General features: G+C 41.5%; 1 protein-coding gene across 2 annotated transcripts in view; it reads left to right on the forward strand.

The window, feature by feature from the left end:
- The first annotated feature begins 992 nt into the window (after positions 1-992).
- garre1 (granule associated Rac and RHOG effector 1) overlaps positions 993-27125 on the forward strand; it is a 33300-nt gene continuing 7167 nt past the window's right edge. Inside the window, exons 1-8 of one of the 2 annotated variants that reach the window (XM_075465052.1) lie at positions 993-1076; positions 14688-16104; positions 22601-22813; positions 23441-23581; positions 23671-23766; positions 23936-24097; positions 24387-24545; positions 26639-26736. In XM_075465052.1, coding sequence (XP_075321167.1) covers positions 15598-16104; positions 22601-22813; positions 23441-23581; positions 23671-23766; positions 23936-24097; positions 24387-24545; positions 26639-26736 — 1376 coding nt within the window. In that variant the 5' untranslated portion in view covers positions 993-1076; positions 14688-15597. Of the gene's footprint in view, positions 1077-1615; positions 1653-14687; positions 16105-22600; positions 22814-23440; positions 23582-23670; positions 23767-23935; positions 24098-24386; positions 24546-26638; positions 26737-27125 lie in introns of those variants that run through there. The other variant, XM_075465061.1, reaches the window with a different exon arrangement.

A 27125-nucleotide genomic window follows, 5' to 3' on the forward strand; every position in this document is an offset into this window, starting at 1 on the left:
ACACAGTGAAACAAAAAGCTGACACCCACATTAATTATTTTCTTTTATTTTCCAGTCGAAGATGATGTTTTTTTTTTCATCCACTTCCAACCGTCTTGATCAAAAATGTTGCACGTCTGTCAACTTGTCAAACAGAAGAAGAACAATGTGCATGAGCTATAGTCATGTAAATCCTGACCACACAAATGAGCATAATAAACACGCTGCATACAGTGATGCATTCCACATATTTAATACGAGACAACAACGTGATGAGGTCAAGCGACTAAACGGAAAGTTGCGATTTTCTATTAATCTGTAATAATCAAAACGCAAAAACTTGAAACCCATTTCAATCACTGCTGGAGAAGGTCCTGTGTAAGTGTGGGAGTGTTTAATTGCTTTAGTCTCTTGGAAAGTTTCATAATAGAGGCACATAAGGTGTTTCTCACATTTCTAAACTGATGTGAGCATCGACGCCCCCAAGTGACTGTTTTTGTAAGAATGAAACATGAGGTGTAGTGTTATTTTTTAAACAGTAGGGGGCGATAAAACTTCAATTTTAGGCTTGAGTATTTTCTTCCAGCCAAAGTGAGAAACCAAACTGAAGTTGTTGAAGATTTTGATTGACTTATAAACTGATGGATCTATTTCAATGCGGTTTATTCTAAAGAGATAAAAGCTTGAATGAACTTACAGGTTTCAAAATCATATTTATAACGTGTTCTGGTTACAAGTGCATAACATATTAAGCTATTAAGCTATTATAAGCTATTATTTCCTACCATCTTTTTTTACCTACCTACTACAAATAGATTTATTACCTTTTTAAGGATACGACACAAATGCTAAATAATTGTATTTATACTCAAAGAAAACACAATTTTATGTTATTCAAAACCAAGGGGATTGATTATCAGTGCTACTGCTTAGTATCCAAGCCAGTGTTTTAAATAAGAAACGTTGTTCACACAATATTTAACTTTTATTATGAAAGTTCTACCGGAAGTGTTATTTTTTTTTAAATTGTTGTAGGCTTTACGGCAGGGACACACAGACAGGGAATTCGCTGTCAAGAGGGTGGATGCCTAGAGCTGGTGAGCGATGCTTTGATTAACTCAACGTGTATTTACAATTGTTTCGTGTTTTATCCAAGCTGTTTGGTTTTCTTTTGATAAGTGTGACACTAGCTGTTGATGACCGGTAGGGAAGTACCACCTGGCCGCTTACATTAGCTTTAGCTCCTTACCAGCCCTTACAACCGTGTCGCAGAAGGCTAGCTGAGTAGCTAACAGTGGCTGGCTTAGCTGTATAGCTAGCCAGCTTTGTACCAATGCATTAGTAATACGTCCATTATCGGACGCATCTTCCTCTAACGCGTTCATTTGATTTTCTTTCGTTATTGTTGAACTAGTAGGATTCCACAACCCATCAGTGAAATTGTTTATGTGAGGGCCGCCGAAGCACATAACATTATTGCTGATACCAATACTTATTTATTTCCACACTAACCTAGCATGCTGTCCTCTGTTGAAGCCCCTCCGCGAAGGCTAGCGAAGGAGGAGCGATTGCCGCTATCTTATATTTCTGTTGTCAATGCCCCCGGATTGCAGCTGTGAGCACAGCTTCAGGTTTGACCCGTGTCTCGGCAACGATTGCCCGTGGCAACGCAGGTAAGGCAGGAGGACGAGTTAAGAAGGTTTAGCTTTATCTGTGACCTGGGCGGTCTCTGTTTGAAGTTAGGCGCTGCAGTCGATATTAAAGCCGAATGTATGTTAGCGTTAGACAAACGGACTACGTAGACAGAACTTGCATATCGCAACGATATACTTATCATTGCAGTGGCAGCGTTTGTAGGCTTGAAAAAGTGCACTAGCTTGCAAGGTAGCAAGCGAGTCTCTGATACTATGTGGCCACTGTGCGATTGTCTGGACTGGACCGCTGCGGACCCAGTTTACCCGGGTAGCATTTTGCTGTCACTCGCTTTTTTAACATTTGCTGTGTTGATGCATTGTGATACTGCAGAAGCATTCCCGGTGACACCGAAATGAGGGCGTTAAAAGGCCGTATTAATAGCTGCGACATAGTGTTCCCATGACTTGGGCTATGTCATCCCAGAGAGTTTCGATGAAACCGGCTAACTGCGCTTGCGGGGATTCAGTTACACCTTCCTGCTAAATAGTGACCACGTCTTAAAATAACACAATTTTCATCACAAAACTAACTAAAACAGTTTGTGTAGTACCTCACCGAAGTTTTAGTAATAATTGACTAACTGTGTCTGTGTTTGCATTAGGAGCCGGTCGCCCGAGAGTAGCCTTTCTCTGTTAAATAGCGTGTCTAGAGCAGCGCTATAAAACAGCCCATCCAGTGTGTGTGTTGAAATGTGCGCTGGTTCAGCATTTGGCATATGCACTACAATATCGAAAAACAACTTTTATACATTTCTGTTGATTGTAGAGATTCATAAGAGAGCAGCAGTAGCTCACGCAAGCACAGTAAGCTCGGTTATGTGACTTTATACAGTACAGAGGATATGTATGCAACTGCGTAAATAAATAACATTGACCCAGTTCTCTTGAGGGCCGTAAACATCTAGTCTAGCCTAGCCTGTCTGAACATTAGGTGGCTTTTGTTTCTTGCTCCGGTCCTTCAAGTATAGAAATAGTAGTAGAAGGAACCATTTTGCTGTCCACACTATCTGATCACGTGGAGTAAAGAGATTTGTCTTGATCGGAATCAGTGATTGGTTGTGTGAGGGCTACAGAACTGGTCTTTAGCAACCACTGTGCTTTCACATTTACATTGCACTATAAGCCTTTATTATACTCTGTTACTGTTGGTTTTATGTTGAGTAGGCGACTATTTAGATGGTAATGGGCATATGATACTTTTACATTTAGATTAAGGGTTCATGGTATGGGAATTGGCTTCCTTTTGTTGAGTTTTGCAGGCTTATGCACCTCAAAAAAACAACCTGGAACCTACAGTATGTGTTGACATTAGCACCAGCTGTGTCATTATGAAAATGCCGCTTTACTCTATAAATTCCTGTCTCCGCTTAAGCTCATTCTTTTCAGGATCTCACTCAGCTCTGTTCTTGAATGGTTGACATAGTTGTTGGACTTGTACTCGGACTCCAGTTGTTTCTCTCTCTTATTAGTGCGGTCAGTATTTGTCAGCATGTGATATGACTGGGAGTGACACTTTTCCTCAGTCTTATATTCAGTCCGGATGCATGTGTGAGGAAGTCAACATAGAGTCACAAGATTACTGTTTGCGCTCGCCACGGGTGGAGTTCCAGGGATGTTTCCTTAAACTAAGGAGCTTTCTAGTGTTATTGTTGGTGCACGGATTTAGATTATTCAGGTGAGTGTTACAGTTAAGTCTATTCTGGTGCAGGGTGGAAATAATTCAGGCCATGTTATAGTTGGCAATTCCTTCCAAATGATAATATCTGCACTTAAAGTTCTTTTTTTTTTCAGTGTTTGAAGTTTGGTCATGTGGATTGTGTGTGTTTGGGTGTTTTCCCCTCTGTGGTCAGTAATAATTATTTTTTTTTTTAATCTACCAAGACTGAGTTTTTTTACAGAGCCATCTTCTAAACACCAGGTTTTACAAGTCTGTCGCTAACTCAAGCATTTGCCTATAGATATTTTCTTAGTTGGTAATGGCTGGTGTGCTTATACTTAGAGAAGTCTAGCTCTTTAATTTTACTCTCTTATGGGCAACCCAGAATGTAGGGACTGTACCTTGGCCAATTAGTCTCAGAGGGGAACTTGTTTTGATGGAATCGATGGGCAAACCGGAAAAAAAAAAAAAGTCTCTGTTAGAAAGCAAATATAAAAATAGTCTTTGATTTTTAAACTCACAGAAGGAAACAGTCCACCTCATGCCACAATCTATTTTCTTTTCAAAACAAGCTATATTCTGTGTTACTTTAAAAACGGTAACGTGTATAATTCTTGCACCAAAAGTGGTTTATTTGAATGTTTTTTTTTTTTTTTCAAATCCTGCTAAAACAAGCCAATTAAATAGTTTCTCATTGGGAGTAGTAGCACGTTTACCCTGAGTGTGCTGAAGGCTACAACGAATGCAGAAACTAGAGTAACGTCCTCTAACTACTATTACCTCGCAGGGGACAGTTCTGCAAGCTACGACAGCACGAGAGTAAGGCATCGCACTGTATCCTGCAGGCTGTGGTGGACAACAGTTTTTGCTAAACACAACTTTCTGTGACAGGGTAGCTTATTACTTTGGATGCGACCGCAAATGTTAGCCCTGCACAGCAGAACTAAAAGGGAATGTATGATTTCCTTGTCTGTGTGTGCTAACCGTTTGGGACTTTGTAGAAGTGCACATGGTCCTCTACATCCTGCCTTTTGGATCAGCTGCACCCACACTTTCCATGCATGGACATATTATCTGTATACAGTCCATTGTGGAGATGCGGATGGTGTCGGTTGTCCTGCAAACTTTTTTTTTTCCCCCAAAACAAGCATCCATTTTGTTCTGCTCCCATCTTATTTGTCTGGTATGTTATTTTTCTGAAAAGAGGTTGATCAAGGCGCCTGCACAGTCGGCTCACTCGGTCCTCACGGTTAAAAACATTTGGGCTGCACGAGGTCGACTGCAGAGGGAACTGGTGAACCCTTGCATAATGGCGAGAATGACGAAATTTACGTGACACAGACGTTGTAGCTGAACAAACGTGCTTATGAAACTGAGCTACCAGCTGTCTTGAAAATCAATCGATCAAGCTTGGTTTTTCCTGTCAGTTTTGCAGCCTAATGTCTGTTAAGTTTAAAAAGGGGGAGCTGTGCTCACTCTTTCTGCTTCGAATGCAGTGCCCTCAATGAAAAATCATTTGTACCCGGGTGCGGCGTCTCCATCAAGGCAGCCAATCGGTGCTCCATCGGAGCCAATAAAATTTTGCGACTGCTGCAGTCATTTGACATGTAAATGAAAGTTGTTTAAACACTTTCTCGTTAAACTCAAAAGTCAGATGTTTGTGGATGTTGTCTCATTTTTTTACTAAAGTTATAAAGGCTATGCAGCAAGAGAATCCTGCAGCCAGTGTGCGGGCTTATTTGAGTATCTGCATCCTATGAGTTAGACCAAGTCATTTCTCTCCTTTTTTTTTTCCTTATTTCTTTTTTTTCCTTCTTTCGACCCATTTTTGCATAAAAAAACTCGCATGAGGGGACTCTAACATAAAGCTGTCTGTTAACTATAACCTAAAAAAAAAAATTACGACTATATTGTAATCTTTTGATGCTTTGAAGACACAAGTCTTGTATTAGTGATGCTTTGTTGTTGAAAATGTTCTGAAACTGTGAAGCTTTTGTTGCAGTCTAACGACTGAGAATACACTGTATTTTAAATTAAATCATACTCATGGGGATTCCACACAATAGGTATAGGCTATTAAGACCGTAACTTAAAAAAAACTAACTGAAAGAAGACTAAATGACTGTCGAAAGTAAGATCATAAAGAATATTCTGTAATAATTTGCTCATGGTTTGGTCTTTCCGTCCATATTTTAAAGCAGCTAACAGATAAGAATGGTGGGGGGAGGGCTCGCAACATGGGAAATCTCACTGTTGTCTCTTGGGAAACCAGCCTAGTCTTAGTTTGTGGTCAGCTATTTGCCCCTCAGTCAAACGTTCCCAGTGAGATGCACGACTCCTCACGCACCAGAGAAGACCAAATACTGTATCAGTGCTACCGTGAAACTCATGTGTAATGTGTTGCTTATCTTTATCAAAAGTAGTTTGCTTATGTTTTTTCATGAGCATGCCAGAGGTTGAAGATTTAATCTTTTGTTTAAAGGCATTTTACAAGTGACTCTAACCAGGGTTTTTAAATTTTAAGCATTCAAAAGCATGGATTTTACTCTAATCAAGCCATTGTTGATGGAGGGAAACTTTCTCTCCTCCAGGGGAAGGTTGTTGCCTTTTGTTACCCATAATTACTTGAAGATAAGTTGCTTTATTCCTCATTTATCCAGAAATGATTTTGCTTTTTGTGCATTAAAGCATTGATTCTCGACTTCTATGGCATTTGCATATGTTGTGTCATTGTGCCTAAAGATTAGAAATATATTCTTGCTATTGTTCTGGCTGAAAATACAGCGCCCTGGTGGTTGGAATGCATCAGAACCTGCTGGATATAGGCTGAGGGAAGCATTTTCATCCCCACAGGTTTTCACCAGCCTTTCATGAATGGAACTGACGTCGGAGCCTTTCATCACAGCTCTCACTTGTTGAAACCCACTGGTTGGACTCACTAAACACACACTATTGTACATGGCTGTTTGGAGAGGATATCTGAGCTTATTCTGTTTGCTTACTGCTGAATACTGAAAGTCATTTGTGCTTTGGGCAAATGCTCAGTTTAGTTCAAATCAGATGGGGCTTTATCAGTTGGCATTCGTTTGCCCATGTCAGTCGTCTCATCAACTCTTCTGGTTGTACTTTACGTAATACGTAAATGATTACTTTTTAAACCTTTCTTTTTTATTTTATTTTGGGGTGTTGGACCTTAACATCATGATATGTTGCAAATGTGACTCAAACCGGTGGGGCAGCATCATTTGCACTTGTTTTTGTTTATCTTATAGTGTGTGTATTTATTGTGGTTTTTAAATGTTTTACTTATCTATTGTTTCAATGAGTTTCTGCTGTAACGCCTGAAATTTCCCTCGTGGAGATCAATAAAGGTTTAAGGCTGATTTATGGTCGGAAACCAGGTCGTCTGCGCGTGTGTCGCAGTTAACGCAGACATGCCCCCGCCCCTTACGCAGACACTCTGGTGCACCTCCCCAAAATTGTAAAGGCTGATTTATGCTTCAGACGCAAAGCCTCTGACGCTCGGATGCAGAGCCTCTGCGAGTGTCAAAATCTTGACCACTCCCCCACGCAGAGGCTCTGCGCGCGTTCTCGTGCGCCTCAAAAAAATCCTGACTACGCGACAGATGCACGCAGATCACCAACGGAAGTGCGCAGACAAAAGCGGCTGTGATTGGTCCTCGGTGTGCCTTTCCGGTTGTCTGTGTGGCTTCCTCCTTTGCATTTTCGCCAACTCCAATAAAAGAAGCTGTTCTTCTTCGATGTCGAGCAACTCCAAATCCATATCTTGCATACACTTTTTTTTTTTTTTTTGAAAAATAAACACTTCCGCCGGCGCCGCAGAAGTTCTCGTCACCGCCCACCGAAATTCTCGCGGGTTGCACTGCTGTGCGTCCCTAGAAATTCCAGACCGAGGTTGCAGAACCATAACATGAAAAGTGGTTCGCGACCAGAGCAAAGCAACACGTCAAGACGATAGACGCAGAACTATAATCTGCCCTTAACTCACCGCAGACATCGCCGCAGGGAGGAGAGAAAGGAGGCCTCTGATTGGTCAACTCTACATCCGCTCTACACTATGCGTATTTCCGGTTTGCTAACCGGCTAATGGTGACGCTAACCGTGCTAACCGTGACGATTCTTTCCCTCTCTGCCAGCTCCAGTAGTAGCAATATTTCTTCTATTTCTAGATCGATCAGCTGCATCTCAATCAAAGTGCGCATTTGTCCAGTCGCCATTGTTGTTGAATGACCTCCGTAACCGTAACACCCACAATCCTAGCTTGTTCGTGATTGTCCCTCTTGCGTTGTGGCGTGGGATTAACATAGCGCAGATAGCGCTTCAAAAGTAGGCATAAATCAAAAATAACTGTGTCGTGTCTGCGACAAGCTCACTGCGACACACTGCTGCGAGAGTATACACGGCCCTTTATTCTATTCTAATACGATATCAGCTTCTTATCTGGTTTAGCTGACGCAATTGGAGCAGTTTCACTTCTTATTTAGGAAGTTGTCTACCAATAATAGAATGTCCATCACGTCTGGCTGTGATTTACCTCACTTTTTTTTTTTTTTTTTTTTGTGATAAAGGACAACAATGTATTTTTGGATCCAGACTGTCTGAACAGAAATTGGACCAAAACAGGATTAGTTTTGGGGAAAAAAAAAAAACATTGACAGAAACCACCAAAACCTGCAGCTGTTTGAAATGTTTCCAAGAGAAACACAACATTGATGATTGGAAATCTTTTCTTGGATTTAATATCAAATAGTAGTCTTTGGCCCCTCCTTCCCCTAACAAAGTCATGCAGCTGCTTGTGCAAGTGTTTTTTTTTTTTTTTCTTTTTTCTGTGCATTGGTATGAGGAGACCGGGGTTGCCACAATACTCTCCTTGTGTGCTGTGGCCAAGAGGAGCCTGGCTCAGCTCCTGTCACACAGTTGCTTGCTGCACTTGTCCTGTCATTTGGACTGACCTTCTCGACCTGTCTGCTGTTTCTCAGACTTCGCTGTGACTTATTTGCTCCGTGGAATGCTTTCAGTGAAGCTTCTGCCAAATGTATGTTGTTGAACTCTGCCTTCCAAACCCAGTTAGTACATTTTTATTCATGCTCGGTACACAACACTTTGTGGAGATGTTTCACAACATATTTTATTTTTTTTCTGCTATGCTTTTTTGCGCTCATTTGAACCCACATTAAGAGGCTTCTGGGGAAATGCATTCCATTGCTTCATTGGCAACAGATGTAGAGGAGAACTTTTTTTTTTTTTTTTTTTTTTTACTTTGAACCGAACCTTTTGGAGCGTCTAAAAACAGTGTGCAGTGTGGACTGCAGGGCAGCTGTTTTGGCCATGAAGGCCGAAATAGACTTCATGAGAGGGCTAATGTTGGGCCTGTGGCTACAGCATCAGAAGGCTTGTGTTTGCCTCGCCGTGGCATTTGGATAAGGAGCTGTCAGCACGTGTAACAGCTGCCTCATTTCCTGTTATTATGCCACCTAGTTGTGACAGTTACAAAAGTGTAGCTGAGTATCCAAAAATTGCTGCTGAAACCAAGAAAAACTATTTTTTGGCTGGCTCATTGAGACAAATCTATTGTGAAATCCTTGTTGGGAAGTTGATGGAAATAAAAAGCTTTTCACAGGCTGATATCTCCAGTAGTTTCTGAGGAGTCACTAGTCTGAAACGTGTGTTGGCAGCTGCAGTTGTTTCCCGTGTGTTTGAACAGACAGGTAAATCACTCTTGGTACAAGGATTAACTTTATACCCGTATTCAGTGGCATTCTTTGCCAGACGTTTTTGTTGCTGGCGACAGGGAGCTTGCTACAGGAAACCTAAACCCCCTTCCTGTTGAAGCTAAGCAGCTGACATACACAGTGAGTAGGAAAGCAGAGCTAACATTAGCCCTAAGCAGCGCCTGCTCAAGGAGGGACATTGAAGTGGGCTGGCACGACTCCACTGCATGCGGAGAGACGCTTCAATCACATGTGTTTGTTTGGGTGCAAACTGTAATACAGTGAACTCTGCAACAAGAGACTGACGGCTAACAGAGCTACCCCAGGAAGCCAGTAAGCTTCATTGATATCGATTCCATGTCTGCTTCTTTTGGGACAACCTCTGCTTACGGCCTGTTGTTGCCAGGAAGGAAATGCAAACCTCGAACACTCTCTCTAACATTGTTACATAGATTAAGTGGCGCGTCGTTCACTCCAAAACAAATCTGGATTGTTGACTTATTGCAGTTAGCCGGTTGTTACTTTTGTTGTTCACACCTGAAGCCATAGAACACATTTTAATACTACGACCATGTATCTTTTTTTATAAGGAGATGAAATTCAATTCAGTTTTATTTATATAGTATCAAATTACAACAAATGTCATCTCAAGGCACTTCAAAGATACAATCCAATCAAATCCAATTAATTACTTTCTAAATTAGTCCACTTCATATCTACAAAGCCAATTAAAAGAAAGCAGCCTAGCTGAGGATCTTAGTATGTATATCTAGATACGGATTAAGATATGATTCATATTTAGATACATGGGGTACAATACAATTCAGGAACAATGCACTTTTATACAAAATGCTTCAGTTTGATTTACTGCTGTCTGAGCTATTTTTTTGAAGTAGTCATGAATCTTCCAGTCAGAATGAAAACAAGCCATTTTTATAGATGAGGCATCGGTGCATTACCCTCAGATACATATAAAACAGCAGGGAAACGCAAGTATTTTTATTTTTGACTCCATGGCACTTGGAAAAATTGAAGAGAAATGTATAATTTTCGATTTTAATTAATTCATCGATTTTCAATTAATTTATTTTTTATTTTTTTGTCCCAAATACTGAGTCCTTTAAGATTATTCAGATACAGTCTTAATCCAATACTTACATTTTCTCACAGCACACCGTTTTTAAAATAAAGATAACACTTTAAAAATTGCTATAGATGCAAATATAAAGTTTTTAACAATTCTACATTCTACAAAGTGCAGCATGATTCTTATAACCCACTAGAAATATGTGGCAATGTATTTTTAAAGAGACACTGCTCTTTTCTGTTTTTTTATTTTTTTTTCTAGTTTGCAACCACTGGTTCTGATCATATGGCTATCTCCCCCCTCCTCTTTGCGTTCTATCTGTTTGTGTATCTCTGCTACAGATACCTAAAGGCTTAAGCAGCAGAATGGGTAATGTGTTGATCAGTGTCCAATTGAACTAAAATGCAGCTGACAGGTTTCCTGCTGGAAATGGAATTCTTGTTGTTTGGTGCCCACATGCATACAAAATGAGCTGCCACAAGATGTAAAATAAATTAAATCCCCTTTGGAATGACGATCGTAAGAGATGGCAGATGTGAGTTCTGAGAAAAGAAACGCATAACACGTATGTCACTGCATGTCGGTGAGGCTTCAGGCCAGTCAGAACAAGGCTGTCTTGTCACAGAGGTGGTTCCCCATTTGTGCAGCCAGAGGAGAGGAACTGCAGGACCTGACCTGGCCTGACTGCTGCTACCTTGTTTTTAATGCCATGTGACATCTGTGATCTTCCGCAGTGTTGAAGAAAGTTATCTAGAATTTCAAATCGGCATGCATAGTTCGATGGCCATCATGCATCAAGTCGGTGCTGTGCAGATAACTGCATCCTGTCAAATGTAGCTTTTTGACCTGAGCTGTTGAGTCAGCCTGAGTGGTTGTGAAATGTTCCCTCAGGTGTTTTATTCTAAATTTATTTCAGTGTTTTTGTTTTTTTTGCCCGTTCCATTTTTTATTTATTTTTTTAAAGATATGCTGCTAGCACAGATATGTTGTCTCTGCCCCACCTTAGCTGAACAGAGTGAAAGTGTGAGAGCTAGAGTAGTTGGCCTTGGGCTAGTTAGGTTTACTGTTTACTTTGCAGAGACCAATATCCTATTAACAATGTCAACCAGCAGGTTTTGTGGGGCACCTTGCATGTTCTCACTGTCTGTAATCCTTGGGATTTAAAGGTCTGCAGTATTGCACCAGGCAGCTTCACTCGACCCCGCTTCAGACTGTCAAGTAGATATTTGCAGATCTCGGCAAATGTTCCATGAAGGAAAACTCTTTTCAATGTTGAAGAACTTTGCTGTGAACCATAGATTTAAATGTCCTGTTTGTTTGTACACTGTACAGATTTTATTTTATTTTTCCCTTGAAGAGATCATAGGCAGATCTCCTCCACAAAGATGGTATTAGTACAGTTGCAATGAAGTCTGGAAGGGATTATGTTAACCGGATAAATCAGAACAACCCGTGCTGACTAGAAGTAACCTGAAACAATGACTTTTATAATGGCTTTCAAAACCTTTGTTTGATATGGATTTGTCGCATCATACTTATTGGATTGGATTTATTGGATCAGTGCGCCTGGAGTATATACATATCACAGTGTGTTGAATGCTTTGTAACCCCACTGAGATTTGTTTAATGTTAGGCTAATAGTAGCACACAAAAGTTTTGTCAGAGGTAAACATGGCACAGAGTAGGTTGTATCGGCAAGATAAAGCCCTGCTGGTAGCTGTGGATGTGCTTGCCTTTCAGTGGAAAAAAAAAAAAAACAACAACAAAAAAAGAACAATCATTGTAATATAAGGGTTCAAATTTAAGAAAAAGAAAAGATAATATGTTGTCAGCAGTTTCCCTCTGCCCTGACCTTCAACTCAGGGAGTGTTCCAGGACGGATAAAGGTGTTTTGTTTTTTTTTCGCTGGGCACATCCCTCTGTTTGTGAAAGGATGTGAGGTTTGCAGGTCGGGACAATGCTCATAGAGATGTGTGATGGAAGCCACTTCACATCTAGGGCAGCTATACAGCTGTTTATCCGACAGTGATGGCGCGATAGATGACGTTATCTAGGTGGGGATGATGCTGTCTTTCCACAAGTCGTTTTTCCTGACTTATCCCAAAACATGGAAGCTTTCATTATGGTGCTCCAAGACAACATTGTCTTAAATGTTCCACACAGTGGTAGCCCTGGTGTGTGGAGAGCAGTGTGTCAAAGAAAGCAGTTTGTTAGGGTGATGTTGGGGTGTCCCTGAGACTGATATCATCAGAAGTTTGTTTACGTTGATTGCAGTGCCAGTAAAGGTACTGCAAAATGGAGGAACAGGTTAAACGAAGACGGACATTAGTGTAATGTCTAAGTAAAGCAGAAAGAATTATACGTTCTGAGTTTGTTCCATCACAAAACAATATGTTAATCACTCAGCCAAGCATGAATTCATAAAACAATCACCAAGTATATAAAACTAGGTTTTGAAAACATAAGAAAATGAGTGGTATTCTCTGCTCTCAGCTGCTGGGGTCTTGTTTGGTAAAGACCCTGATTGACATGCTACTGGGCAAACAGAAAAGAGTTTGTCTTAACCAAACCAAACTGTTTGGATCTGAAGTTTATTTCAGTCATTTCCCAGCTGTGGAGAAAAGTTATAAACATTGTTGAATCGTGCAACTTACATTCTTATGGTGGGTATGTCTTGCGAGGGATTCAGCCAAGATATCAACACAGCGAGCGCAGAAGGGGAGTGAGAAACTCAATCTCGTTACTTCAGTGGTGTAGCTGTTAAAATCTGTTAAATCCCAACTTTCTCTGGTAAGATTTTGTAAACCTACCAGGTGAAAAATGAGGTCAGTGTTGGTGGTGATCCTCAACTCTCCATTTTTATGCATAAAATCAATCCACCAATCATCCACTGACCATAGTTATTCCTCTTCAGTTCACAGAAAAGGTGCAAAGTACTGTATGGCCAATACATTTTGGTGCTACTTTCAGGGCTACAAGAAGGGACACTGCTGACTTTTTCCTTACAGAAACGCACGATTACTGGCCACAAAGTCTACCTTGGAGGGTCTGAAACAGGAAAAAAAACACAGTGCGATGCCAACCCTCTATGTTGTAGTTACAGGCTTGTCCATGGCAAGATAGCGACCAGTTGTAAACCTCAGAGCACTGTGGGTAAACATGCTTGTACTGGCAATTACGAAGGATTTTATTGGCTTATTTTCAAGGGTGTACCTGTGTTTGGAAGACATTTTTTTAAACACGCGACTTTCGGTGTAAAAATGACATTGTAGAAAGACAGGTGAGGCAGAATCTCCTTTGATCTTGGTAATGTTAAATATTGTATATCTAATCTAGCAGAACAGCTAATGGGAGAAGGACAAGTGAGACAGAATGAGAGTATTGTTCCTCCTACTTTATGTAGCTCAACAGACCGCGCAGTGTGTTCCAACAATGGCGTCTTGCAGGAATTTCTGTCTGCAGCTGTGTTCTGCTGAAGCAGACACTGTCAGATATTCTTTGCAGAGGCGCTCTCTGTTAAGTATGATGTTGCTAATCGTCTAGAAATGTACAACTTAAAAACAGCTTTATTTTCTTCTTTTCTCTCAAACCAACATGTAATAGGATATTACTAAAGAGTTCAAAGCATTGTGTCTGAAGCTATCCTGCTGGAAAATCATAGTTTCACCAGTGTTACTGCAACGCTAGTTACCCTCTACCAAAAAAATTACATTTAAATATGTCATTGTGCTTTTGATAACTGGATGCAAATTACTACAAATGAACAGAACCTAAGCAAGTCATTTAGTGGCCGTCATGTTGTAATTATGAAGTAGATTGGTTCGACTGCACACATCGAGTATAACAAGTTTAGTGGTCTGATATGCAATAAAACAGAGTCTTCTGTTTAGTTAACATACAAATGCAGCACATAAGGTTATTTAAATTGGATTTTAGATGTGAATGCAGGTTTGGAGGTGGAACAAGGCAGACTACCCTCGCAGAACAAATTCAGAGGGATATGTTTGAGACTTGTGTAGCTGCATTTGTAAAACCTCAGAAGAAGTTGATCTTTGTGACAGTTATGACATAGATTGGTCAGAAATAAACCATTTCTGGCTAGGGGTCAGACCCTGTAATTAGACCGTGACCACGCATAAATGCTTTAACATGTTGTACCCGTTTTTGTCAAATAATGTAATAATTTGTCTAAGATAGAACTGAAACTCTTATTGAATCCAGCTTCAAATGTTCGTGTTGGGAAATAAAGAATATGGACTTCTGACACTTTTTCATCTAACTTCTGTGTTTAGGGTGACCAGTAATTGAGGTTTTGTACCAGATTAGTCATCATTTTCTTGTTATTTTGAATGGATATTCCGGGCACTTTTCATGACATTCAGACTCGCCATTAAAGCTTGAGAAGTATTGGTTATGTTTTATAAAGCAGTCTAGCTTATTTTTGAATGTGTCAATAAAGCCGTTGAAATTAAGCTCATCCTTCCTCTTTGACATGATGTTAACCTTCTCTTCTGTGTCTCTACCCTTTCCTCCCTTAGGAAATGACCTAGAGGCCTTACTGATACATTTGTGCTTTTGTCGCTCTAATCTGCATCCGCAGAGAACGGCGAGATCTGGAAGCACACTTGTTTCCGCAGTGAGTAATATCTACCTCAGCCAGCAGACGGGGGACAAACCAGGAAGCTGCTGGAGACTTCAGACAGACAGACAGACAGACAGACAGAGCTATCAGCTGGCCGCTCGCTCACTGCCTGCTTTGTGATTTGAGGATTTGAGACGGACTGGATCTGTCTTCCCATCGCCTCCTACTGCTCCTCTGCAAGAAAATACGAAGCCACATCCTCTGATTCCAGCATTTATTCACTTTTTTTAATAGTCATTTTCCCTTTGTGCTGTTGACCAGTGTGTCGTTTCTGTGTGAAGCATTTTTTGCTTTCAGCTTTTAAAAGAAATTTTCTACTTTTACTAGTGCAGGCTGGTAGATGATCATATATGTAAATGCATATGTGTGTACAAGATACTGTATAAAGAAGGAAATTTTTTTGTTCCCATTCTGAAGGAAAATTAATGCACTTTAAAACTTGGCTGTAATACTTTTGTTCTTCTATTATGATCATTTTGCTTCAAGCTGGAAACAGAATCAGCAGGTGTCTCTTTATTGTTTTTTTTAAGCTGGGAATGATGCATCTGCAGCCGGGCTGCATGTAAGCGATCTACTCAGCTTGCCAGCTTTAGATCACCTTTCGGTCTCACCCACATTTGTGTTGCCTCTCTTTAAGGCACCCTGAGATGAACCTCTGGCAGGTGGAATCCTTGAGCTGTCTCTCTACTTAACTCAAACAGTTTTAGGGCTGTGGGATTTTAGTGTTTTTGTAAAGAGGAAAAGAGCACCTTGTTGGGAAAAAGAAACTACAACAAACAGGAGCTTCCGGTGCTGTTGCACCACCTATGTATTGTTGTAGTGCGCAGGAAAGTAAAATGGACTACAAGCGTCGCTTTTTGCTCGGCGGGTCCAAGCAGAAAGTGCAACAGCACCAGCAGTACCAGATGCCTGAGCTGAGCCGAACCCTGAGCGCCTCTCTGGCTTCCTCTTGCTCTGCCTCTTCGCCCATGGGCACTGGGGTGGGCATTCCTGGCAGCTGCCACCCGCCTCCCTCTGGCACCACCACCACCGCTGTTGCTGACATCCAGCAAGGCATCTCTAAATATTTGGATGCCCTCAATGTGTTCTGCCGGGCCAGCGCCTTCCTCACAGACCTGTTCAGCAGTGTGTTCAGGAACTCTCACTATTCCAAAGCAGCTATGCAACTGAAGGACGTGCAGGAACACGTCATGGAGGCGGCCAGCAGGCTGACTGCAGCAATAAAGCCTGAGATCGCCAAGATGCTGATGGAACTGAGCGCTGGGGCCGCTAACTTTAAAGACCAGAACGACTTCAGCCTGCAGGATGTTGAGGTAGATGTTCACACAGAATCACACAGTCTCATTATATCCTCCTGTTAAAGTCATTTATACACTGAACAATATCAAATCACATGACTTTATTGAAATGTCTTATGGCATCCAAGTAAGCTCTATGCTCCTCTGGAAAACAAAAATAGTTAAGCTCACAGCCTGATGTGCTTAGGTAACCGCTACAGGCTTTATCATCTTCATATATCCATGACTTGTCTTCTAGAAATGGGGCTAAGGTGCTTAGCTGCCCACTGTCAGAAGGCTGGCTCTATGAATCAGTGTTTCCTGGCTCAAACAGGGTTCTCATGCCCGGTGTTAAGCTGGTGTTAATATCTTTTGAGTGAGGTGTGAAAAACAACGAGGATGTGAGAAGTCATCTTTTGTCACTCTTTGGCTCTGTTTACATTAATTCATTTCACCATTTCTTCGTGTCGGCGTCTTGCAAACTATTTACATTTACACTGAAACGGGGATCGGCTGATTCGGTAGTCACATGACTAATCAGCCATCACATCACATGATCGCCCTTGCATCTGGAGCATGAGCAACTGCTTTATATTAACAGATTTATCAGGGCTGCTCTGGACATTCGAAAGTTCTCGCGCCATTCTTCGGCGACAACAACTTGGTCCACGAAATTGTCCCACCATGCGCTGCTTCTTCCCGGTCTAACCCAAAAGCGGCGCTCCATGTACGGCTTGCGTTGCTGCAGTGGCTGGGTTCTCATTATAAAAGCCGAGTAGCTAGAGCTCAGCACTGCGGATCCTCGTTTTTCACCGTTTACAACTGCTAAAATCAGCATCGTATGCGAATGCTTACGTGGGCTCCGGCGTCTTTGAATCCTTCCACCTATGAAGTCGTCTTCCAGTATTTTAATGTAAATGGACAGTGCATCCGCGATAGAAACGATATAGAAACAGATTAGTATAAATGGCACCTTTATAGCACACCATCTTTGCTGATGTGTCGAATGTGAAATACTGAAGCTGAGGGTTCCTCATGTGAGTTCATAAGGATACTAGTACACAACTTAATCACAAGCTCAGCTGAAATAGAGGTTCCTGACAAAGTCCTAAAGTCTTGATGTAATAAACAAATTTATATGGTTATGTTATGCATTTAAAACCTAAAAACGGGTCGGTGCCGACCCTAACACAAGACGAAGGTTAAACAATATGCAGAGCATATGACCACATACACAGTGTGTGACTGATAGATCCAGGTGAGCTTCTAACTGTTCAAGAGATTTTAAGAGAGAACAAAATACAACATACATTTTTATTTATTTATTTATTTTTTTTTAAACCACAGGTTGAGAGAAGTAATAGTTGCTACAAGAAATTCGAGTTCAGAAGTCCCACCGTTGTTATTACCGTGCTCACCCTTTTTTACTAAATCTAAGCCACGTGCAACCCATTTTAAACCCAGGTCAGGAGGTTCATGCAGGCCGGTTGGATGACTTTCGTGCCTTAAACATGGGGTCAGTAGAGGTTATGACATGAGTCTAAGATGGGCCCCTGCACAAGATTTAAAGTCTTAAGACACTTAACAGTTGTGCTTTGATCATTATGAAATGATACTTATGGGTTTGCTATTCATTTTAGCAACTGGATTTGTCCATTTTGCTGTAAAGGTGCTGCTTAACAGTCTTATGCACCAAGTGACTGGATTTTCATCTCTGCAGCACACCTGGGCAGCCTCCATGATCCTCAAACTTTGTAATGGTTTCTGTGTCTGCCTGTGTATCCTCCATGTAATTGAGAGGCTTCGGAACAACCTGTGAGATACTCTGCGCCATCCCACTAACAGCTGGGATGGAAAAAAAGGCACCTCAAGTTACATTGGTGGAATCATGGTGGTTCCTATGTTCTGTCGTTAAAGGAAAAAGGGAAAAAAACACAAATACTTTGGGTCCATCCAGGCCTAAACACGCAAAATCTAGAACAGTTCCAGGCAGACACTTCCTTCTCATAAAATGAGATCACAAAGGAGGATGTGGTTTTGCATAAAGATATTTTTATAATGGACGCAAATAATGGCTAAACCGAGGACATGGACTTTTATCACGAAATGTCTGTGGTGTTTGTGGCACTGGTGGCAGAAGTGTGGCAGTGTGCCTGCAACACTATAATGTTAAAATGCAACCATGGAAAAGCAAAAAATGATGGGGAGTGTGTAGCATGCTGCTGCAGGATACAGGAGGATCATAAAGGATTATCATGTAGTAGCGAGTGGTTTCACAGCAGCAGCCAGGACTATGAAGGGACAGCAGAACCTCTGTGGATGTGACTGAGCCCAAAACAGGAAACACTTTTGTACCACAGTCAGTAAATCTGACTCTCTGTGGTCATGGATATGCGCAGATAAATATTAGAGGAAGCCCAAGTCTGTGAAAGTTTAGACCGCATGCCTTGGCACTTGCTCTTGCTGTCTTTACTCTGGCATAAAGGGCACATTTGTTAAAGCATAGTAGACTAACTAACTAATGTCTTACTTTGTAGTGTCCCAGTTCAAAGTTGTATTAACCTTTATGAAAAACACTCCATATGCACACTGTTGTGCTTCTTTACAGACTGTTAAAAGCATTGTTTATAAAAAGCAAGAGGGTTGTCAGACAGAAGTGGGCCGCATCACTGTATGCTTCTGTGATAAGTCTGTAGCTCATGGTTTCTGTTCCCGGTTTGACTGCATGTTTTTATTTGGAAGAAGACAACTGACAACATGTAAATTAGACATGTTTAGACATAGTTTGTGATAATTGTAGCTGATTCAGGCAGTCTGTAAGGATGTGATGTGTGTATGCGACTGGAAGGGGGATTTTCTTTTTTCTGTCTGAATTGAGGAATGCTGTTTGGCAGCTGGATGTATTATGAGGTCTTCAAAATGAACCAAATACATTTCTGAGTTTGGGGAGTTGTGGTATGTGAAGCTTTTCCCCTTTCTTTCCCTTGCTCACATCTCCTTCTACTCTTTTCTTTCTCTCTCTTTGCCCCCCTTCTATTACCAAGAGCCCCAAATGCTCAGGTCAGTGCAGTCCTACAGAAGAAGCCACGTTTTTTTTCTTTCTTTCTTCTTTCCCAAAAGCAGAGTATAGTTCTGGTTGCCAAATATGCTTGAAAATGTCATAGTTTGTTTAGGGGCCGTTTGCCGAGCATGTAAATTTGAACCACAGAGGGGGGTGCCAGAGGCAGACAGAGAAGTCCCCACAATCTGAGAGACTGTCATGGCTGCTCTAGTCAGACAACTGAAAAAGCACTCAACTCAGTTTACATTGGAAATGCACCACTTTTGTCGATAACTGGTAAAAAGGCGCTTCTGTTGTTCTTTTTAAACAATCGCTGGTTCCTTGATGACGTGTGGTCCTTGATACGAGGACCTGATCTAATTTTTGGGGGACTGGTTTGTCTTAGTTGTTTTGACTTACTTAGTGTGGGGGGAAAAAAACACACGGACGGCATGTAGTATAGCATGTTTGATGAACTGCAACATTGGAGTAAGTCTGAAGTAATGCTAAACAGATGTGTGGTAGGTGGTTCAAAATAAAAGATATAAAACACAGGCTGGTGATCACAAGTTGGTGTCATAGCAGTTCTGGGTGTCCTATCTCCTGTGTCTTGTTTGCAGTTCAAACCAAAAAAGGTAAAAAGAAAAATCAAAAGGTGACCCTGTGGAGATTTTGAAGGGTCATTTTTCTCTTTGTATGCATTCTACCTAAACATAGTTTTTAACCTCCACCCTCCTGTCTGTTGAAGGCTCTTTAACGTAAGAGTTGTGCAGTGGTCAGTTTCAGTTTATAAACGGTCATATGCATGGGACCAGTTATAGGATATCCAGTGGTCAGGACAATTGTAGCCCTCCCGTTTCCCTGTTGAAAAATAAGGAGACATGAAGCCAGAATAAGACGCATATTTACTGTTTGCATTAAGCAGCCATGGCAAGCAGCTTGTGTTTTTTTTCTTCTTCTTCTTCCATATCAAACAGCAGTACAATCTCACCATGCAGCCATCTGGTTATTATAACACTCCCTTAGCCCAAAAGAGAACTGGATCTCAGGAGCACTACTTTCCTAGATTGGAGCTCTGATAGTGCAGGTGTTCTCAGAAAATAGAAGTATAAACGTGATTGATTCATGAGTCGCCTTGTTTGGTCGTGAGAGGGGCCAACATCGGCTTGGCTCAGCTGCACTCTATTTCTCATATTTTCCATGACTGTGTGGGATACTATGCAGCCAATCACATGTGTTATCCATTATCTTGCGCTGTAGCCATGTCCTCAGTTTTTTTTAATTTCTTTTATTTATTTCTTTATTTTTTTTTTACTTTCTTGGTTATTGTGGCCTTTGTAACACTTAAAGTAGGGTTTCATCTCAGTAAACTTCATGTGTTTTTTTTTATTCATTAGACTATGCTGTATATGGTGATAAGAACCTCAAATCTCATTCAGGAAGTATGTTTCCTCTGTTATCTATCTCTGTGTGCACAGACTAAATTTCCATTGACCCAGTTCTGATTGGTTCTCAACGTTGACAGCAGGAGTTTTTTTTACACCCTGGATCTAAGCCTGTGTTTAACAAGTCTGTTATTTGGGAGACAGTCACAGCATAAGACGGCATATCATTCTACTTTAGAAATGGTACGGTTTTTCCTCGTGTTGGTACACTAACAGATGACACTGTTAGTCTGTTAATCTCTTTGGCTCACTCTGAAGTGGACTGATTAGTTGTTTTATTTTAAACCGACATTTATAGACCTAAGTGAATACATTTTAGTGACTTGGCTGATCCTCTGTTTTTCTTTGTGCCATAGCAAGAGTGACATTTGGATTTCAAAGTGAAATTTCTTGACATATTGATTTTTATGAAATTTGCTTCCGACTGTTAAGATCCCCAAAGATTAAACACTGATTGTTCAGAGGACGTGTCTTCCTGACACATGTTTTCTGTCGTCAACAACAGGTTGGAACTTTTGGCTTTCATTTAAAGGTCTTAATGGTTTTTGGATGGATCGCTAAAATTGCCACAGACATTCATGGCCCTCAAAAGATGGATTGTTAAACCTAGCCAACATCCAGTAGAAAAGACGGCCCATCGACCCCTAAAAAAACCAGTGGGGTGGGATAACAAAATGATAAATGAGGCAGCGCATTCCACAGTCGGTGATGGATCAAATATCAAACTTTGTTATTAGGAAAACAATGATCATTTTAAACATAGAATTTCATGCTTCCATTCAGTTATACAGCGTCGTTATTGTTTCCATGTCTTCAAGTGTGATGTGGAAGCCTAAAAGTGGCTCTGGTCCAGTTGTTCATGTCTGCAGTCAGAAAGTGACGGCATATTTCCATCCTCACAACCCAGCCAACCCCTTGAGATATTTTCAGCAAGTACCTGAAAAAGAAAACCCTGTGACCTTGGTAGACCGTTTCTCTTATGTGAACTGGAAAACAAAGCAGAGCTATTTACTCGGCTAAGAAAAACAATTGGGCTTTCTACTAAGTAGATGAGGCCTGATGTATATGGTAAAACAGATTTCCAAATTTGCACACCTTTAATACAGATAAATACAATAAAGAAAATCAATAAAAAGTAAACAGAACAGATCTAGAGCAAACAAGTACATAGTTCTTTTTCGGCTCTACTAAACGATGAGAAATTCTCTTTGTGCTTCTTGCACAATGACATACAATATGTTTTGTCTTTTATTTGCAAGCGCAAATACATATTTTACCTCTACTCGTGTTTGATATCTCTTTACAGTACGTATTTCACTACAAAGACAAACTGAAAAATAGTCCTGTGTGAAAAATGTGGTGTGTCCTGGATTGTTCTTCATGACGAGGTCATGGCTCCCAGTTTCTGGTAGCAAATGGAGTAATAGGATATTTGCTTTGGCCAACGGTTTTGGGAACAAGGTACAAACTTGATAGGATATTCGCTTTTTAATCTTTTATAAAAACCTGAGTCGATTATGTTGTAATCCACAGTCACACTGCAGGATGATTCATGTTTTTATTATTAAAAGGAGTGGCCAGATGACAGTCTGCTGACAGTCATGTGTTCTAGTGGTTAAATGTGATAGATGATTGTGCAATTTAATGGTGTGACCACATATATATATATATATATATATATATATATATTTTTTTAAAGGAGCTCTTAGAAAGCATTTTTTTCCTATATCCTGCAGCTGAAAATGTAGCAAATGTCAGCCTCAACTAAATACACAGAACCAGACTTGTATCACAGCTACATCACTTGTTGTCTGGCCTCGTGTTTCTCACATGTAGGAAAGAAAATGCAACATTTTTTTGTAGAGGAGGACACAAAGTTTGCTATTGATGAGTCTCTGTGGCATGTGAATATACATGTTGGTCATCTAGCCTAAGGGTATCTATATTGTTGGTGTCTTCAACAGTCCTCCCTGAGCTACTCTAACAATGCAGTCATGGATATTCCTTGTGTTGAGTTGTAAAAGTCGGCTCTGTTGTGTCTCTCCAGGTGCTGGGTCGGTGCTTCCTCACAGTGATGCAGGTCCATTTCCAGTTTCTATCGCAGGCTTTGCAGAAGGTCCAGCCCGTGGCTCAGTCCTGCCTGGCCGAAGCTCTTGCCCAGGCCCAAGAACGCTGCGCCAACGCCCGCTCCCAGAGCTCTGACCTAGGACCTCTGACGGAGCTCGAGGAAGCCTCTCGCTCATGGAAAGGTGCAGCTGAGGTATGCAGCCACTGCCCCAGGACTCTTCCAAGTCCGGGCCTTGAAAATGTGGGGTTTGTCTGTGTGAGGTGAAAAACCAACTTGTTACACATTCCTGAGAAATGCCAGCCGTTTATGATTTCCAGCCACAATTTCCTCTTTGCTGGGCAGTAGCTTGTCTGTGAACCTGTGTCGCTTTGACGCTACCCCTCTAATTTCAAGCCATGTAAGGGAGGCCGTTTTGTAAAAGGACCTAACTAATCCCCGGGCTAAACAGTCTCTCTGGCTTGCTTTTAAGCATTGCTGTATAGAGTGAATCAAAGAGGAGAGTAGTGCGTTGATTGATCTGGTAAACCCTAGCATGCAGAGTGCTTTACCCCTGAAGGAAAGGAGGGCTGCATCTAGTGTAACGTCATGGACTGTTTAGTGAGAATCTTTTTGCAGGATTTTAAGGTCATTTCCTCCAGCAAAAATTAAGTTTCCTTTTTATACTTAAAGAATAATATTTGTTTAGTTCAAAGCATCCCTGACATTTACAAAACACAGGTTCTAATTTAGCAGTGCATTCTTTTACTCATGGTGCGATTTTTATGTAGTTGTGAAGTAGGTGTTCGTGTTGTCTGTCTGACCCATGTTCTGTCTCCTCAGGCCACAGCGAGGCTGAGGGAGAGGGGCCGGGACGGCTGCCTGGCAGGCATCCAGGTTCAGCAGCTCTTTTGTTCCAACAACACCACCATTCCTGAGCACCAGCTGAAGGAGCTTAACATGAAGATCGACAGTGCGTTACAGGTACAGAAATGATATTGCAGTTCCAAGAGAGGAAGAGAAATGAAAAGGTGGTTTACTAACATTACTGGTCATGTTTTCTCCCCATCTAGGTCTATAGGGCAGCATTAGAGAGCCTGGGCCATAGTGAGTATGCACTGAAGGCGGGTTTTCATCTCAACCCCAAAACTGTGGAGGCAGCCTTACAGGTGTGTTCACGCTTTCCTAATCTTTGAGGTCGAAGTCTCAAAACTGATGTGGAGAGGGGCTTAAATTTAAATGCTGAATGAATAATATTTAATGATGCAGTATCTTAGTGGTGTGTCAGAGATGTGTTTGGGTTGTTGGTTTCTCATGCTCATGTGTGTGTGTATCCAGTGCTGTTGCAGTGAGGCGGAGGCTCAGCAGGCGGGCAGGATGCAGACCACCTCCCAGCCCATCCAGTGCGAGCTGCCCACCATCCCTGTGCAGATTGGCTCCCACTTCCTCAAAGGAGTGTCCTTCAACGAGTCAGCAGCTGAAAACCTCAAACTGAAAACGGTACTGCTTTTTATTACCCCTATATGTCACCATCTTATTTTCCAGTAAAAAGTGAGTTGATGTGAACAATCACTCTGTCTCAGCTGCGTTTTGTGTCTCATCAACTTTTTGGGGGTCAACAGTTGTTGTTTTTAGTGATTTTTCTCAGTATTTTGAGTGATAAACTCGACTAATACATGCAATGGTGAAGGCTGTAGTTTTTAGTTTTCTCGTGACTGTTGTGTAACAACAACAACAGATGTTGATGACAGGCTAATTTGTTTGTGGTCCACCCTTTTCTTGTCTGAAGCACACAATGCTGCAGCTCATTAAGGAGGTGCTGGGCCAGAATGGAATGACCCCCAGGGACGACTCTCCAGTCACCGAGGTCCTCAACCAAGTTTGCCCATCCAGCTGGAGAGGAGCCTGCAAGACAGCTGTTCAGCTGCTGTTTGCCCAGGCTGGTCTGGTGAGTAGAAATGTTTTTTTTTTTTCTTATGAACACATCTTGCCTTTAAATGTATGTAATTTGAAAAGATATCCTGAGACAAACCCTTCAGTTGTACTTTATTTGGGCTAGGTCTTTCTCATTTTTAGTAGTTGTGTGCTTGTGGATACTGGATAAGGAGATACTGTTATACAGCCTGTTACACTTCACCCGCACTTTTTCAGAGGTTACGGAATCTTTGGTGTGTCTCTGGGTTTGGCACCTCACATCCCATTGTTTGTTCACTAATCTGATCACTGGCTTTGAGGTGTAAACAAACATCAGAGAAACAAAACAGAAGAAACATTCCTTCAGCATCAGAAATGAAGGATGGGCTTGCCTGGACGAGTCTCCAAACACAGCTCCCCCACCCTCCTTTTGAAAAGGAGAGTCATGGGGAGGGGAGGGTCAACAGCAGGACTCTCCTCAGAGTAACACCACTGTGTTTATGCTTCATCTGTGGTTTTGTTTTTTTCTCTCGGTGGTCTTCCCTGTTTTGTACGTCAAAACCAAGTGTTCCCATCCAGCCTTCCCAGCCCAGTGCGAACTGTAAAACAATCCCTGGATAATGAATGAGTGCTTTGCATTAGCCCCTTATCTGAGCCTACCCTCACTTAGCCCAAAATAGATCACACAGCAGTATGCACTGACACACATAATAAATTCCCCCCTCTTTAAAGCCACTCGTATGCTCGCTGTCATGCAGTGCACTATAGCTCCTTTTTCTTTTACTCTCGCATGACAATCACTTATCTGCTCTGTTCTTGGCAACGCTAATCACCGGCGACTCCCTTTTCACTGTGACCCTTACAAAGAATGGCTTTTGGCCATATTTCAAGCACTTGTACACTTCTTACAAAATTTCACACAAATGTCTAATGTGAAACAGAGAGCCAGAATGTTAAAGGTCAGCCTCACAGAAGATGAAATTGGGACAATATTTGGTAGGATACTTAGGCTACGGCTACACGAAAACGAAACGAGGTTTTTTTTGAAAACGGGTACGAAAATTCTTGCGACCACACGGAAACGCGCTGCTGTCCAGACGAAAACGGATGAAAACGATGAAACGATGCAGTACACACGCCACGCTGTGAGACAATAGAGAAGTGTTAAAATTGGCTCACAGCGTCAACGTGTGACTGACGCAAAAACGTTTTAGCTGTAACAATGGAAACGAAACGAGGCCGTTTTCAAACTTTCCCACTCTGGAACCCGTTTTCAAAAACTATCGTTTTGGGGTAGTGGGAACGCCGGCTCCGTGTGGCCGCGACAGCGAAACGATAAGAAAAAGTATCGTTTACAGTGAAAAACGTTTTCGTGTAGCCGCAGCCTTAATTAATGACACTTGCCTTGAATTCCCACCTAAATTCCTTGAGTCTGAGCATACACTGTGAACTGCGACTTCATCGGGTGATGGCGGTTTCATTTGCATGGGGATGATGTTCCTGTTTCTTGTTGCCCCCATCAATCTTGTTGTATTTGTTTTGACAGAACTCTCTGACAGTTTGTGTCCGTGTGTGGCTCTCTCATAGCCAGTCTGGGAATTGCAAGGATACACCTGCTTTTTTGATAACAATGGAGTCACTTCCTGCAATACAGGAAATGGACTCCTCCCTTCTTCCCTCCCTCTTTGTGACCCAGCTAAATGGGCCTCGAGGATTCAAGGCCACTGTCAGAGAATTTGTGAATATATTTGACTCTCGGCTAACAGGAAGGCTCGCCTGTTTGTCACTTGCTGATGGAAAGTAATCGGCTTCCTCACCTTGACCTACCTCTCACTGCTCGGGGGGGGGGGGGGATTAGTCATTAGTCGTGCGCCTTAGACTTATGGATGGTTTCAAATCTAACTTGGTTACATACTGTAGAGTTTGAAACTAACACCATTGTTTAAAGAATTCTGGGTTTTTTTGTTTTGTTTTTTTGCAAAATTCCCAGCTTTTCTTTCTGTGTGTGTGTGTGTGTGTAAATCAAAACATCTATGGAAATCTTACACAAATAGAACTCACAATAAGAGCAAGAGACTGGTTGCAAAGAAAGGAGACTCTGAGAGCTGCGTTTCTGTGTCCCAACAGGTGGTTGTTGATACGGCTCAGATTGAGAACAAGGAGGCCTATGCTCCCCAGATTACCCTGGAGGGATCAAAGGTGGTGGTCCAGGTTCCTTCTACATGGTGAGTCGTTTAAGTTAGTTTTATTTTTTAAGAGGTGTTGGAAAAATGTTACTCTAACAAACAGTTATGGGTAAGGCAAGGCTAAATTATTTATAGTGTATAGTGCAGTTCAACAACTAGGTGATTCCTTCACATAGAACATCATAAAATGTATTCATATAAAATATACAGTAAAACAGAAAAAGTTCAAACTGAATGAGTGGTGCAGTGAAAGTTATTAATCCAATAATAATGATAATAGACCACAGTATTTAAAAACTGTGATTTAAGAAAAAGGAAAATAATTCCCACAGTCATTTTATTAAAACGGTTATGTGTTAGTTTTCAGTTTGCATCCAGTTAAGGGGAAGTGTGCTTTGTACCATCATATATCAGGCACTCATCTCTCT

This window comes from Odontesthes bonariensis, chromosome 1, assembly GCF_027942865.1.
Source record: "Odontesthes bonariensis isolate fOdoBon6 chromosome 1, fOdoBon6.hap1, whole genome shotgun sequence".
Lineage (NCBI taxonomy): Eukaryota > Metazoa > Chordata > Actinopteri > Atheriniformes > Atherinopsidae > Odontesthes > Odontesthes bonariensis.